The 14,683-nt window shown below is 36.6% G+C and overlaps 1 protein-coding gene across 1 annotated transcript in view; it reads left to right on the top strand.

The window, feature by feature from the left end:
- The window catches only part of CTNNAL1 (catenin alpha like 1), a 60,969-nt gene that overhangs the window by 34,344 nt on the left and 11,942 nt on the right, over positions 1-14,683 (top strand). Inside the window, exons 5-11 of the mRNA XM_054191753.1 lie at positions 1,012-1,101; positions 1,413-1,583; positions 2,673-2,873; positions 5,646-5,732; positions 9,135-9,293; positions 10,905-10,997; positions 11,316-11,466. Coding sequence (XP_054047728.1) covers positions 1,012-1,101; positions 1,413-1,583; positions 2,673-2,873; positions 5,646-5,732; positions 9,135-9,293; positions 10,905-10,997; positions 11,316-11,466 — 952 coding nt within the window. The remainder of the gene's footprint in view (positions 1-1,011; positions 1,102-1,412; positions 1,584-2,672; positions 2,874-5,645; positions 5,733-9,134; positions 9,294-10,904; positions 10,998-11,315; positions 11,467-14,683) is intronic.

Raw genomic sequence — 14,683 nt, 5'->3', positions numbered from 1 at the left:
GTCGGATATATCAGACTGTAATGTCAGAATTTCAGAAATGAGATGATTGGGTTTGTGTATTTTTTAATGTGGTGATTTTGATCTTAAACATTTTCTGTAGTTGCTAAATAAGATTTATATTAAAATGTCAAAAGACTGCTGCTGTGATTTATCCATGTGTTTTTCCTAATCTAAGGTAAATTAGGATTATTTAGATTTTGTAAACTGTTCCCTTTTAGCTGGTCCCATTCAGTTGCCTGTTTAACACTCAAATAACCCTCTGCTATCTTTTGCTCGCACTGCAAAGACCTTAGTTGTAGCTTTGTAAGTTCTTCCCTCTTGTTAGACCCTCTTACATGTTGAGGGATTCCTGTCTTGCCCTCTTCCCTCCCTCCCAACCCCATCCCAATTTGGACTCTAAATTTTTCCCTTTTGATGAACTTTTATGGGGGTCTAGTTAAATTTTGCAGATATATCCCTCTCCCTGGAGAGTTCTTGAAAAGTTACTGTACTCAATGCATTTCTGCAGAGGAATTGCTTTTTTAGCCCGTTAAAACTTTCTTTATTACTGGTATGTATTAAATATAACACTCAAGTAGACAAAGGGTTTATTTTACATTTCCTTCACTACAGTACAATGAAAAACTGGTGTTCTCTGTCTGCCTTACACTCCCCCCATTCCAGACAATTTTTTTTAGTCAGGTATATTTTTTCCCCTCAATTTCCTGTTTTATGACTACTGCTATATGATAAAGATAGCAAAATTAGTGACAGTTTACATAACATGCTCTGTATCTCTGAGATCTTCCTTCTTTGAAATCTGAATTGAATAGAGCTAAGAATAAATGCATAAATTGAAATCTGTCTGAAAATCAAGTTCTAGATCATGAGTTAGGCTGAAAATAGTTGTCAGACGTAAAGAAGCTTTCTCGCAGCCTGTCCATCTGCAAGAGACTTTCCTTTTTCCAGTCTCACAGTTAACATTCTAGATACTGTGTAATATTCATGCCATTTTTTTCTTTTGATGTTTAGGATTTGAAGGATGAGAAGAAAAAGGCTCGAATGGCAGCATCTAGGGCTGTTCTTGAGAAGTGCACCATGATGCTTCTCACTGCTTCGAAGGTGAGTGAGTGTGTGCGCTCTTACACAGCTTGGATAAATCACAGAGTATGGCATCTGGCAGGAGAGCTGACTCTTCCTTCTCAGCCCCACTTTAAACTTCAAGCTAAAAGGAAGTAAGACTAAAGAATAAGTAGACAGCAATTTTTACATTCTGAGCAATGCTATGAGTTCTACTTAACACAGTAGCAGTTTAACAGAAATAATTTATTATATTCTAACACATTCTTTAGACTTGCCTTAGCAGGAAGCATTCATTTCACTATACTGCGTGTGTACTCTTTCATAATACTTACTTTGCTTTCTTTAAAAAGACCTGCCTGAGGCATCCAGACTGTGAATCTGCTCGTATAAACAAAAATGGAGTTTTTCATCGCATGAGATTAGCTTTGGAACAGGTAATAGAAATTGTAACTGACTCAAGACCAAATGGAGAAAATGAAATGGCCCCCATCAGCATATATTCTGGCATCAAAGAATTCAAGGTAAGACTAGAAATAGTATTGTTTTCTACAACCTAATAAGTTACCTCAAAACTAGAGTTTCAAGTTCCAAATGGTGGAGCGGCATCTTTTCAGTAGTGTAACTTAAATAACTGTCCTAAGATGTTAGAGAATCTGACGAGAGGTGTGATTATAATTTCATTATCATTGCTAAAATACACCTTCTGATACTTGCCATCTCCTCCTGGATCAAAATGTATTCAGAACACTAATGTTTTTTTGAGGTGATGCCTTGAACCGTGAATAAACTTAAGCGCATCAGGATATCAATCAATACCTCATTAAAATAGCTGTGGCTGAAGAATTCTTGCTTCATAATTGTTAGTATTTTTAACACTGCACACAAAAATATTCATCCAAACATTTAAAAGAGCAAACCGTTTTTAAAAGAAAATGTTATGAATTTAAATTGTATCTTGTAGCTCGGTCTATTTTTCCTGATAAAGGCTCTTTTGTATTTCATAGTCAGTTAAGAGCAGTTAGTGAACAACCATGTCTCATTTCTTTGGAGTCTGTCACTTTGTGTTTCGTTTTTGGCTTTTATTTGTTTGGGTTTTTTATTTGCTTTTTGGGGGGGTTTGGTTGTTTTTAAAAAAATAATTATTTATTTATTTACACACCCCCTTTAGAATTTGATTGACATTTTTGCGAAGTGCCTCAAAGTATTCAATTTGCTACATGAAAATTTTTAGAGAAATACTCAAAATAGATGATATGGAAAAACTTGTAAAGAGCAAACAAAATCTGAATACATAATTAATTGCGGAAACTTACTGAACTTAAAAACATTTTATTGGCAGCAGGAGAACAGTAGTGTATTTGCTGCTACTTCTGATGAGTGGTTGGTAATTTGCTGATGGTATTATTACATTAAAAAAACCAAAACCCTAAAGCCTAAACTGGATGTCTGGATACAAGCAAATTGTTGGATTACTTTGAAAAGAAGTGAAAAATTAAAAAAAAGCCCCGAGTAGAAAAATAAAATGTAAAATGATGCATCTGTTTTCTGTGTTTGCATCACAACTGTATAACCACATAAATTCCCAAGGAACTGATACGTTTCTTTTTCAGAATAAGGTGGAGGGTCTTCGTGAGAACCTTTATTTCCTCTCGAAAGAGAACCTTTCAACAATGCTGGAAGTTATCCTGGAACATACGGAGGACTTCACAGACTCTGCCTATACCAGTCATGAGCACAGAGAACACATTTTGGAGCTGTCTAAACAGGCTAAAATGGAACTAGAGCAGCTGGTTTCAGTGTGGATGCAAGCTGTAAGAGCTTTTTAGCAAAGTAAATCTTTTCACCTCTACTTTGGAAAGAAATTTTTAATGCAGTGTTTCTTCTGGTCTAGGAAGAGAGAATTTTGTGTACTCCTCACAGCGAGAGCTGATCAAGGAAGCCAGAGTTCGTTCTGTGCTTCTGCAGCTTCAATATGTTCTGTCCTCCCCCTGCCCCAGTGGTATTGGTTCATTGTTCGTTGATGGCTAAATTAAGCTACTAGTGGTGGTAGCAGCCTAATTTTAACGAAGCTCTAAGCGGAAACAAGAAGGCGAGTGGAAGTATCATTACAGAGTCTTAAACAGTTAGGTCTTTTGGCTGAGTAGTTTGGAGGCTTCAGTTGTCTTGATCCCATGGCAGTGACCACAGTTTCTGTTTCTTTTCAAATGAATATTGAAAACGCTTAAACTATTGAAAAGAGAAATATTCTAAAAAATGGACTGTGTCTTTAATCTTGTGGAGAGAGAGGAGAGAGATACTAAGACTTACAGGGAATTTTTGTTTGTCCTTTTTACAAGATTTAAATGACGGTAATTTTCCTTTTTTAGAGAACCAGCACATGAAGCCTCCCTCTGTCATTTGTCTTATCTTGTTCATCGAAGATGATACAAGATACATGCAAAAGGGGGAGGAAAAGCAGAGATGGAAAATGCAGTTTCTGTTTCTGATGCTGATATGCTTTCAGTCTTGTTCCTGGGGAAGGGTATAGCACAAAGTCTTTATCAACACTCTGAAATACGGCAGATGTGTACTAGTATAGGATACTCAATTAAATGAGTATATTACTTACGAGAAAGCATTTTTGTTTCTTTTCTCCTCTTTGAATCAGATGCTGCAGTCAGGTATTCTTAATGCAATAGTGCCTTTTGAAGAGCATGTAACTCTTATTGATAATACAGACTATTGTTATTACAAAGACGGCACATACAGAATATAAATTGCGTAGAATCCTGTAACTATAAGAAACTAAAATTGTATTTAGCTTGATTTTGGTGGTTAGCCCTGGTAGGCAGCTGTGTAAGCGCTGCTCAGCAATAGGTAACACATCCTTGTGTTATCAACACTTTTTTTTATCACAAATCCAAAACAGTAGCCTAGCAGATACTATAAAGAAAATTAATTCTGTCCCAGCCAAAACCAGTACAGTTGGGTATTTCTGAGCTCTGTTACTGGTGTAAACTGATCGCCTCTAGATAATTTACATGCTGCATTTCATTGATAGAAATGAGAGCTAGTACAAGACTACACATATATATGATCCGTGAAAATACTTGGGTGTGCACATGTGTGCTTATGCATTAAGTATTTTCAATAATAAATAACCCAGCCTAGCTGTGACTGAAGACGCAGTAAGCAGACGTAATAGCATCAGCTTACTGAGGTGGCTTTTTAGTTTCATCTCAGCAGCTTCATTGGAGGCTCAGTGTTTTCTGAGGGACTTAATTTAATTCAAGTGGGATTGTTGATTTAAGGAAAAAAAAATATCATGCCTTGGGGATACATGAACTAAGGGATATGTAGAGTTCTTACAGTGCCCAATTATTTCCCTTTCCACTCACCATACTTCCTTTTAGCAAGCAGAGTAACTGTGAGTCTTCAGTGAAGGGTGTATTTTCAAACAGAAGTGTCTTGTAACCTAGGTCAAGTCTAAATTAGACTGACATCACTGATCCGCTCCTGTTTGTATTGCTGCATGTTAATGAAAACCAGCTGGAGCACAACAGATAATCTAATGCTCTTGTATTAATTTTTAATGTTTCTGAAGTCCTTCCTGTGTATGTGCAAGCTCATAAGATCACAAGCTACTGTCCTGTTTTAGGTGTTCCTGTAGCCTTATTTTGGATAGGCAATTCCTTCACATAGAAGGAGCAAAAATGTTGCATGTTAAATAAGTAAAAGAAATACAAAGGACAGTCTAGTGAGTGTAAAACATTATGTTCCTTGTGCTAAAAGTGATTTTGTGATGTTACGCTTTTACACAAATTGCTTAAAGGAAAGCTTTAAATTTGAGGGACAGGTAGCTTTGAGACTTGGAACAGAAAAGAATACCTGAGAAAATGATCATATTGGCTTGGGTGGATTTTTTTTTTTCCTTTAAATTAAATAGAAGGTGTGCATGTCTATACCTACACACATTTTTTGCGTGTGTTTATGTTAACTCTTTTCCCAGTGTATGTCTCTGAACATTTGGCTCGTCCCTTGGATAGGTGCTGTTTGCAGAAGTGGGAGCTCTGTCTTGAAGCTACCTCAACAAAATATTGTTAGCAACTGTACTCATTTAAATCACACAATGATCTAAAGTCTTACAAGGATGCTTTCAGTAGCCTTTTTGTAATTCAGTATAGAGCATTTGGTATAATGCTTAGGTACCACTCTATTTTAAAAGGGTATTTATATAAAAAAAAAAAAGCCTTAAACTGTTGCTCTACTTCAGGATGTTTAGACAGAAGATTTTTGTAAGTCGTAAAGCTTAAGGGAACTTTTTTCCTGAAAAAAGCTCAGTGAGGTTCAGAAATATATTCCCATTGAACAGAAACAGTCCATTAGTTTGCATCACTATTATTTTTAGATTTGATTTGGTGATAAATGTTTCTATAAAAGAATTTTGCAAGTAAAATATACACAGGATGTGCAAATGAAAACATTACATCTAGAAAGAAAAGGCTGGCTTCTAAAGCAACTTGAAGTCATGACACATGATGTGAAGGTGGGATTTGATGGGATTTTTGTGTAATGTTTTGTCGGCTGCTTTCTTTGGCTTGTAGCAAAACCAGAAGACAAAGGATCTCATGGAAGACTTGGAAGTAGCCATTTTAAAAACATGCCAGTGCATGAATGAACTTAAAAGAGAGGTAAGTCCAGTTTAAGCAAGCATAAACTGAATAAAAGCTTGAATTTCTTACTTGTTGTATGTGAAGTTGTAAAATAGGATCTTTTACCCAAAAAGGCTAGTATCTGTTTATAGGCAACTAAATCAGAATTACATTAGTCATTTTCTGTGTCCTTACTTAGAACTGATTAGAAATCTGACGAATGCATAACAACAATAAATAGAAGTGTTTGGAAGTAAGTACTGTATATATAATCATTACTTTAAACATAAAGGCTAAACTTTCCTTGGGGATTCATGCGTCACTGCTTAAATACCTTTTCTTGTTAGTGTGTGCTTAAATGAATAAATTACATTTGCTGTTTGTTTGTACAAAACCTGTTCTATTGATTTCTATAGCAGAAATGTGTTGTGATGGTGCCTTATAGTCAGGTATTTTCTAGACAGTTGGCAGCTGTCTGTGTGCTTCTTGTAAATCGTTCTTTTCCTAAATGCAAGTGTGCTGCGTGTCAGCATACACACGCGTATGACGTACCTGCCCAATGTAGTACATGGGATGGACTGCAGGGTCCTTCCCCCCCTGCCCTTTCTAATGGACAGCATTGGTGCCTTGTTTGTTCCACAGACTTGAGCCAAATGCAGAATTACTGGTTTCTGGCAGCTTCCAAAATATTTGCAAAGCATTCAGGTATCTTATTCAACTGCTTCATATTATTGTTCCTTTAAAGAGATGGAAAAATGAAGACTAAGGACAGTGAGGGTTTCAATATTAGGCTACAGAGCAGTGCAAAGATGTTAGGGGATGTATGGTGAACTTGCTCAGACTGAGCTCTCAGCTGCTGGAAAACCTCAAGTGCTCAAAAAATCACGCTGCGTATTTTTTTAATAGAGGCAAAATGAGAAATTTAATCTTCCAGATTATAATTCCTGCAGCTGCCCTGAAGATTTGAATGACGATTTCAATCTATTTCAGTTGTAGTTAAGTGCTTTGTGCTTCTGCTGTCAGGCAATGAGTTGGGCCACCCGTAATGTGTATGTATTTGGTCACCGTTATGTAGGAAGTCAGAAGCAGAGCTTTTCCAGAGTGACATTCAGCTGCTGTAACTGTAAGATCATCCTTTTTGGGTAACATCACTCCTGGGTGCTGAATAAGGAGGAAGAGTTCCCAGTCAAAATAGCATAAGCCTATGTAATTGCACAGATCATAAAGCCAAAGGTGGCTGGAAAATAGTATGTGGAAGAAATAGCTGCTATCTCATATTTTCTTGCAGCTGCATAAATGTAAATCTTACCATATTGTCCTGCCCACAGGTTTCAATAATGAAAATGTGCAACAAAGACTGTGCATTTACCACACTTAAGTTAAAGAATTTTGTCACATGACAATAATAGAAAATTACCTTCTCTAAACCAGCTGACAGAGGTGGCATAAAATACAAAATAGGGAGTTACCTGTGCCCTGGGGTGTAGCTCCATGTTAAAAGCAATGGAGGTGAAAATGTAGCACACTGGTTTAGAAATTGTGGAGCAAATTGAGTGGGTTTGGATTTCTAAACTAACAAATTTTAAGTTCCGTATGACTTACTTCGGTGACCTGTAGCATACAAAAGCTTGCTTAGTAAGAGCGTTTTTAAAATGCACAGGATTTATGCTACTTGTAGAAGTAAATTTTAGACTATTGTGTCATTTTCCTTGTTCTGTATGTAATGATTGGATTGATCCCAAAGTAGACGTGTTTCTGTACATGGCTGAGGAGGACTGTCCTGTCAGTCTGACGTCAGGTGGTACAGCGTATCAGTCAGCAACCGGGATCTCTACTGGTGAAATTTAAATATGGTGACTCTAATTAAAATGTTTTTGAGAGCCTGGGTGGCTCAGAACACAAGACAGCCTTGTTAGAAGTAGTTCTTTCACATCTCTTGTCACTTTATGGAAGAAACAAAAGGTACATTCCTTCCTTGAGATGATTTTCCTGCTAATGATCAGAGACAGCATTAAGTAGAAGTAAATTTCTTTTTTAGATCAGGATGAAAAGAATCTCTAATGAAAAGGTAATCTCTATGTAGCCTATATATAAACGAGAATTGCCAGTTCCTAGTCTGACATTACACGCCTTGCAGGTATTCTTTCTTAGAGCTGACTTCATTTCTGACATTAGTGGTTTGTGCTAATTTTTAATGGCATGCGAGCAATGCTATACAGTTTATAGCAGGTTGTCATACCCTTTTTTTGTCTCTAAAAATACAAATAAATAGTTGCAGCAGGTTTTGAGGCAACAATTTGGGTTTCTTGCGTGACATAAAAAAAACCCAACAAATGAACAAAAAAACCCCACCAACTAAAAAACCCCCTTAATTTTGGACTGCACAGGAAGTACTGCCGGGGAAGGGGATAAAAATAGGTAGAGTCCAGTGGAATAAAAAAACTAACATATTGTTCTAGTAAACGTTCTCTTCTCTACAGAGTCGAGGTCCACCAGTGTCACAATTTCAAGCTCATTCCATTTATAAGAACTTGAAAAATAACTTTGTTCTTGAACAGACGAGTTTGTATATTCAGTGCAGTGCAGCAAAGTGAGGGTCATATTACAGGACTTGTAATAGTCTTATGAGCATAACAATGCTCTGCTATTTCTAAAGAGGTTGCTATTTTGTTTTTACCTACATTTTTAAAATGGGACTGATTACAGGGTGTAGGTAAACCTTCTACAGACTAGTCAGTTGAACTAGCAGCAGCAGCTGATAGTTGTTGTCAAGCAGAGTCCTTCACAGCACAATTCCTGCAGATCCATGGGTCTGAAAGTGTGACTGGATTTAGGGATGTGTTTCAAGGGGAAGCTTCTTGCTTGTAGGGAGAGCGTTTAAGACTTCTCCAAGACCCATCTCTGGCTTCAGTCTCTTTGCAGAAAAGATGCTTTTTATTTTTCTAAGGGTGTGTCACAAGCTGATTACATTCAAACTTTTCTTTGCATCATTGAGAATTCAATTTATTCATAGGAAGTTAATTTCTAATGTATTATAAACTCAGATGCTGTGTGGCTTCAGTCTGAGTCACAGTTTCATGTGTGTTCTTCGTGAGAAGTAGGGTTGCCATTGTGCCATGCTTATGCTGAACTCAATGCCCCACAAATTTCATGCACCTGTTTTTTCCCAGTTGTAACGTTATGAGAAAGCAGCAGTGATAACTTCATGTCCTGATTTTACCCAGCTGCTCTTTTGTGAATTAGTGAATTTTATCTTTGTACTTTGAATAGTAACTGAAGAATTAAAGCCCCAGATAATATGCAGGCTGTATATGAGCTTTCATGACAGTAAATTTTTTTTCTTCTTAGAAAAATCAATTTGTCTCTTATTTGACTTGGTACTGGATGAATTTTTTTGCCTTCCAAGGTTTATCTCTCCTTCTTCTTTTAATGCCACTCAAGGTCCACAGTGCAGCAACATCTTTGGCAGCAGATCTACTAAAATATCATACGGATCATATGGTTCTGAAAGCATTAAAAATCACAGGAGTAGAAGGAAATCTTGAAGCTGTAGCAGAATATACTTGCAAGCTATCAGAGCAGAAAGAACAACTTGTTGAGGTGAGTTCATGGCTGCTGTCTTTTTGTAAGGCACTTAAAAAATGAGTAGCTGGATTTGTCTTAATCTATCCTCTAGGAAGGCTTTGGTCTGTGTTTTTGTAACTTTTATTTTATTTTCCTAGTATACTGTTGAATTTTGTATTGTTCTTGGTAGGGTCTGGGACATAGGTGTCACTGTGGCACAGTTGTTGTAGAAGGGATGTACAGTCGTACCCAGTTCTCCTCCTGGATCTAAACTCAATCTGTATGTATATATTTGGGCTAAAATATTCATTAACAAAATAGGTTTCTAGATCCAAGTAGAGATAATAGCCTATTTCTTTCAAGCACTGGGTGTCCTGCAACAGCTGAATCTGGAGACACGTTTTAAGAATGCTGGGAACATAAGGTTAAGTTTCTTACTGCAGTGAACTTGACTGTTTGGAAGATCTTGTGTAGTTTTTGTCAGTCAAGAGGGCCACTGAAAAGCTTTTCTCCTTTGTGAAAAGCAGTATGTATCTTTCATATACTAATACATTCATGGTTTCATATGGTGGTATTCGCACATGGACAAATAGGACTTCCAAGACTATTGGGACATCATGGCTCTTAGGAGTGGGTGTGGAGAGGATGTCTGCCATGTAGACCTTTTTGCTCTCTTGTCTGACAGATGAGCAGAATTATACCAGTAGGAGACACACACAGATACATCACTTTGATCTGGAACGCGGTGATGCCAGAAGCTATACTTGCATGGCATCTAATACTCATTATTTTCTAAAAAATTCTCCATATGGGGCTTGAGGATTCATCCCAGAAGTATGAATATGCAGAAGCAACACCCTTGAACTTCCAGGACTGGCAAATCAACCCTGTGGATTTTTAATTTCTGCTTTAATGTGCCCTTTTTCTGTGACTAATTAGTGTTCCATTAAGACACTGGGCTTTTTTTCAGGCATAACTGTGAGATTAAATAGCGTTTGTACGTGAGGCCTTATAGTATTTCTGATGATGGACAGTGCAGTTAGTTTCTTATGTGCTGTCTCTGTCTTATAGATTCTCCTATGGGTCTGAAAGCTTTGGTGTTCCTTCTCAGCCCAAACTTCACTCTTAATCTTATTTAAAAATAAAAAAAAATAAATTAAAAAAGGATGACTACAATTTGCTTACTGTGAAAGGAAACAGTTTTTCTTCCCTAAATTAATTTGATGCTGATTTGCTCAAAGATAATTCAGTCCCCTGGATGATGAAAGCCTAAATTTTCCATGTGGTTGCTAATGGCTGAGTAAGTCTGTTCTAGTGAAGTCATTTATGCTACGATTTTTTCAAGTTCCATAGGTGTCTGATTACTTTCAGGTTTATTCAGTCATAAATATGCAAAATTGTTGTTGGTTTATTTTTATTTATTTAATAAGATTTTTCTTTCTCTTGGTGACTTTCTACACGTTCCAAGACAGGATTTAGCCCTGTTTTTATTGTAAATTCTCCCTGAGAAACACCCAGCTCTGCAGTCCCAAATAAGTTTCTGAAACGACTATCAATAACTTTGTGTGTGTGTGTACCTTTTCTCGCTACAAAGGAAAGCATATTTTTTTACATTCTTTTCTCTTTATATTTATAAAAAATATTTAGATGTGTCGCTTATTGAGGCATGTTTCTGGAACTGAGCCCCTTGAGATTACTTGCATACATGCAGAAGATACCTTTCAGGTCACTGGCCCACAGGTATGCTTAGCTTTTATCGGGCTGCTTCCACCGGTCATAAATTAGTAAAAATTACTTATATGAATTTTTGGAGACCTAATGTTGAACTCTTCGAAACAGTTCTAAAAGAGTTACACTTGGGTGGTAGCTAAAACAATGAGTGGTAGCTAAAAGACCGCACGCAGAAGATCATCAAGCCTGCAAATGTCAGATAAATATAGTATAAAGATGTAATAGTAGCAATTTAATTTTGTGTTTTGCCTGTGAATGCATTTGTGAATTCGTATGCAACGCTATGTACTAGGACTGCCAATAGCAAATGTTTTGTTCTCTGTCCAGATAATTTCTGCTGCAGAAACACTGGCGTTACATCCATCTAGCAAGATTGCAAAAGAAAATCTGGAGGTGTTCTGTGAGGCCTGGGAGTCTCAACTGAGTGACATGTCTATGTTGTTAAGAGAAATCAATGATGTGTTTGAAGGAAGAAGAGGTAAGAATGCTATGTAGAAACAGAAAAACATAGTTTTAAAAAACATCTAGTCTAAGAATTTTAAGTGTAATTTAGGAAATACTGTTTTCTTAGGAGAAGAGTGCAATAAGCAGTCCCACATCCCATATGGCAATGTGGAATCTAGGTGGCAGTACACAAATGCATTGGTTTTGTATAGATGTCAAATTAGGGTACTTACTGATTTTTTTTTTATTTTTTTTTCAAAGAAAAGGCAAAAATTTAAAGGCCTGATTTTTGTAAAATTAGGTATGTTTAACTTCCTGCACTGTGATTACTTCCATCAAAATCAAATGGAACTGTTCAAAGGACACAAAAGTATTCAACACCACTCTTTGCCAGAGGTGTCCAAATATTAGGGGTGTAGGGCTTTCGTCCCACCTTTTGGTTTGTCTAGGACATAGCAGTTCATGACAATCAAGATATAGCTTGAATTGTGTGACATCTTTAATTCATTTCCTGTATTTCTGGAAAATATATATATACACACACATATATTCTGTACTGTCAGCTTGCCTTGTATTCACTTCATAATGTAGTGAATGTAGTTATTTGATTTTTAAACTGCTGTCCTTTCTCCTGGATGGAATCTCTGACGACTCTGCACAATCTTGGGATATTTTCTCTGGTTGGTAAGTTTATTGGTATTTGTACAACATGTAGAAGAAAACCTTGGAATCTTAAGAAAAAAAAAATAATCTGTGTTTACTTTTAGCGTAGGGTAATTTACCTTTAAAATGGAAGCCTTTTTGTTTTTCATTTTTATCTAACAATTCCTTTTTCAGATGATGTCTTTAGTGTAGCCTGTCATACTTCTTGCGGCTACGTGTTTGTTTCAGTCTTTATGGTATAATTGCATACAGATAGAATGTAATATATGATAATAATGAATGTCTTGTATTTTTAAGAAAATCACTCAGGTTTAAAAGTTTAGATTTAGTTAAATACAAGGACTTCATTTTTTTGTATCTAAGATACAGGAAAAGTAAATCCTTATTCAGGTTAGATGACACTTTATCAATGATACAGTACTTCATCTTGCTATTAATGTGAGACCTTTTTTCATTTTTAGAGTTTATTTTGTTAGTTTAACTTCCTGTACTTGATCGGGTTTTTGTGTAAGCGGTTCTTTTCTGCCAGCTTGGTTGTAAGGACAGTAAACACACAACCACAAGGCAGTAATATCTTAAGTTGCTGCTGCTGGTTGCTGGATGAATGTGTGTCTGAGCCTGAAGACGTGTAAAAGGAAAATATATATTGAAATTCTGAGTGGGTTTACAATAATCGTGTAGCGCAGGTTATTGGGAATTGGAGGCGTTTGAGAAATACATGATTGTTGTCCTACTCATTCTTCCACCTTGATCTGGCATGCCATATAAAGTTGTGTAGCAATCAGAGATCCTATTTATGGGCCTTTTAACTTTCAGTGGGGTCTTTGTTTTGGGAGCCAAGGACATACTGACTTTCTTCAAACATAGCGTTAAATTTTATATAATGCAACTTAAAATAGGGTATTACTCTAATATTAAATGTGTTACAATACATTTGGTATTTGCAGAGCCGATCAGTGTAGTATCTGACTTTTTTCATATTCGTACAATGGTCTAGCAGGGTTGAATGATAACCTTTTTATATATTTATGTGTGTGTGCATGTGTGCGTATACATATATATATATATGTTTTACTGTATTTAAAAATAATAGGATGAGAATCATGCAGTCACAGCAAAGCACATACTTGGCTCTCCAAACAAATAGTTCTTGAAGTGTTGCAGCAGATTACCAGCCTCTCCTGGAGTTAGTAACTTTCTCTTCTCTTGTGGCTGTTGACAGCAGATAACGGACATTTTCCGCAAGTGGTACTTCCCAATTTCTTTAAAGCATCATTTCACAAGGCAACCTGCTGTCATTGCTTGAAGGAGACAGAAGAGAATGAGTAGGTGTTGCTGAGCGTGTTAGAGGCTATAGCGTGTGTGGGCCTGGGTGCAGTGAAGACTATCTTCTCCTGTTTGGCATAGCCAGATGAATCTGTTCTTGTTAGCGTCTCTCATTTCCTCAGGCTTTCCTTCAGCATAAAGGGTTCTGACACCACCATTGGTAAGACAGTAAGCGTAGCTTGTATTCTTTATACGGGCTTGGGTCCATTAGGTCTTGTATTGCCAAAACAATGCTTAAGAAATCACGTCTCCGTTTTCTTTGTCTTGCAGCCCAGGCTAGTAAGGGACATCTCTATGAATCTGGGTTGCTTCATATTTAACCATCAGTTCTCTCCTTAAAAATAATTTAGTCTCTTTATATCCACCCATCTTCTACAAAGTTTTCCTCTGTGTTGTGGGCTAATCACGTTTTCTTCGTGTGTGACTCTTGTCAAAAAAAGAAAGGGCAAAAAAAAATCCCATCCAAATATCCCCACCTTTTTGCTTCCAGAAAATACCCTAAAGTCACCTTGCCAATTTCAACAGTTTTTTCTCCTAGAAAACACAACTGATGACTGATTTTATTCTTCTCGTAACTCACGATACTTGTCTTAATGTTGAGGTTGGTAAAAGTGTCTTTATTTTACAGACTAAAATGTAAGAAGTGCTTTATTTCTAGTAGAATTGTGATTGTGCGTAACAAAAAATAGAATTACAGTAAGAAGGTAATATATTTTTTTTTTCTCCTAAGTTTAAAAACTTGTATTTTTGTACTACCAATTTAAATGTTTGGCTTTGTTAGAGAGTTCAGAACACAGCTTAAGAGGCAAGAATTGAACGGTGACTAAATGTGCTGGACACATCAAATAAAAGAAGCATTTTTCTGACTGCACTAGATTCACATTGTTTATACTTATTTCTTTATTTTTATGAGCAATTGCATAACTCCTTATCCAGTGTTTATTTCATATCAGCAAATTAGGTATTTCTCATACTGAGGTTCAAAACTCATATGGATAAAGACACAGATTTAGCTTGGAAATGAAGCAATATTTTACTCGATTTTAATGTAATTGCACCAGATCATGCCCAAATTGAAATGGGCTTGTCTTGGGGAGTGGGGTGCACAGGCGGGTAGGGGTGGGGGAGGCTAGTGAGTACACCATAGCCTGGTTATCCTCATGTGCATTTTGAAAATGTCTCTGTGCTATGCAGAACTGTACAGTGAGGTAGAGTTGAACTTCTTTTGCTTAATCCTAAAACGCTTTTTAATCCAACAATGA

The sequence above is a fragment of the Rissa tridactyla genome, chromosome 2 (assembly GCF_028500815.1).
Source record: "Rissa tridactyla isolate bRisTri1 chromosome 2, bRisTri1.patW.cur.20221130, whole genome shotgun sequence".
NCBI lineage: Eukaryota > Metazoa > Chordata > Aves > Charadriiformes > Laridae > Rissa > Rissa tridactyla.
Note: the sequence above shows the minus strand (reverse complement) of the source record. Positions and strands in the feature narration are given on the sequence as shown.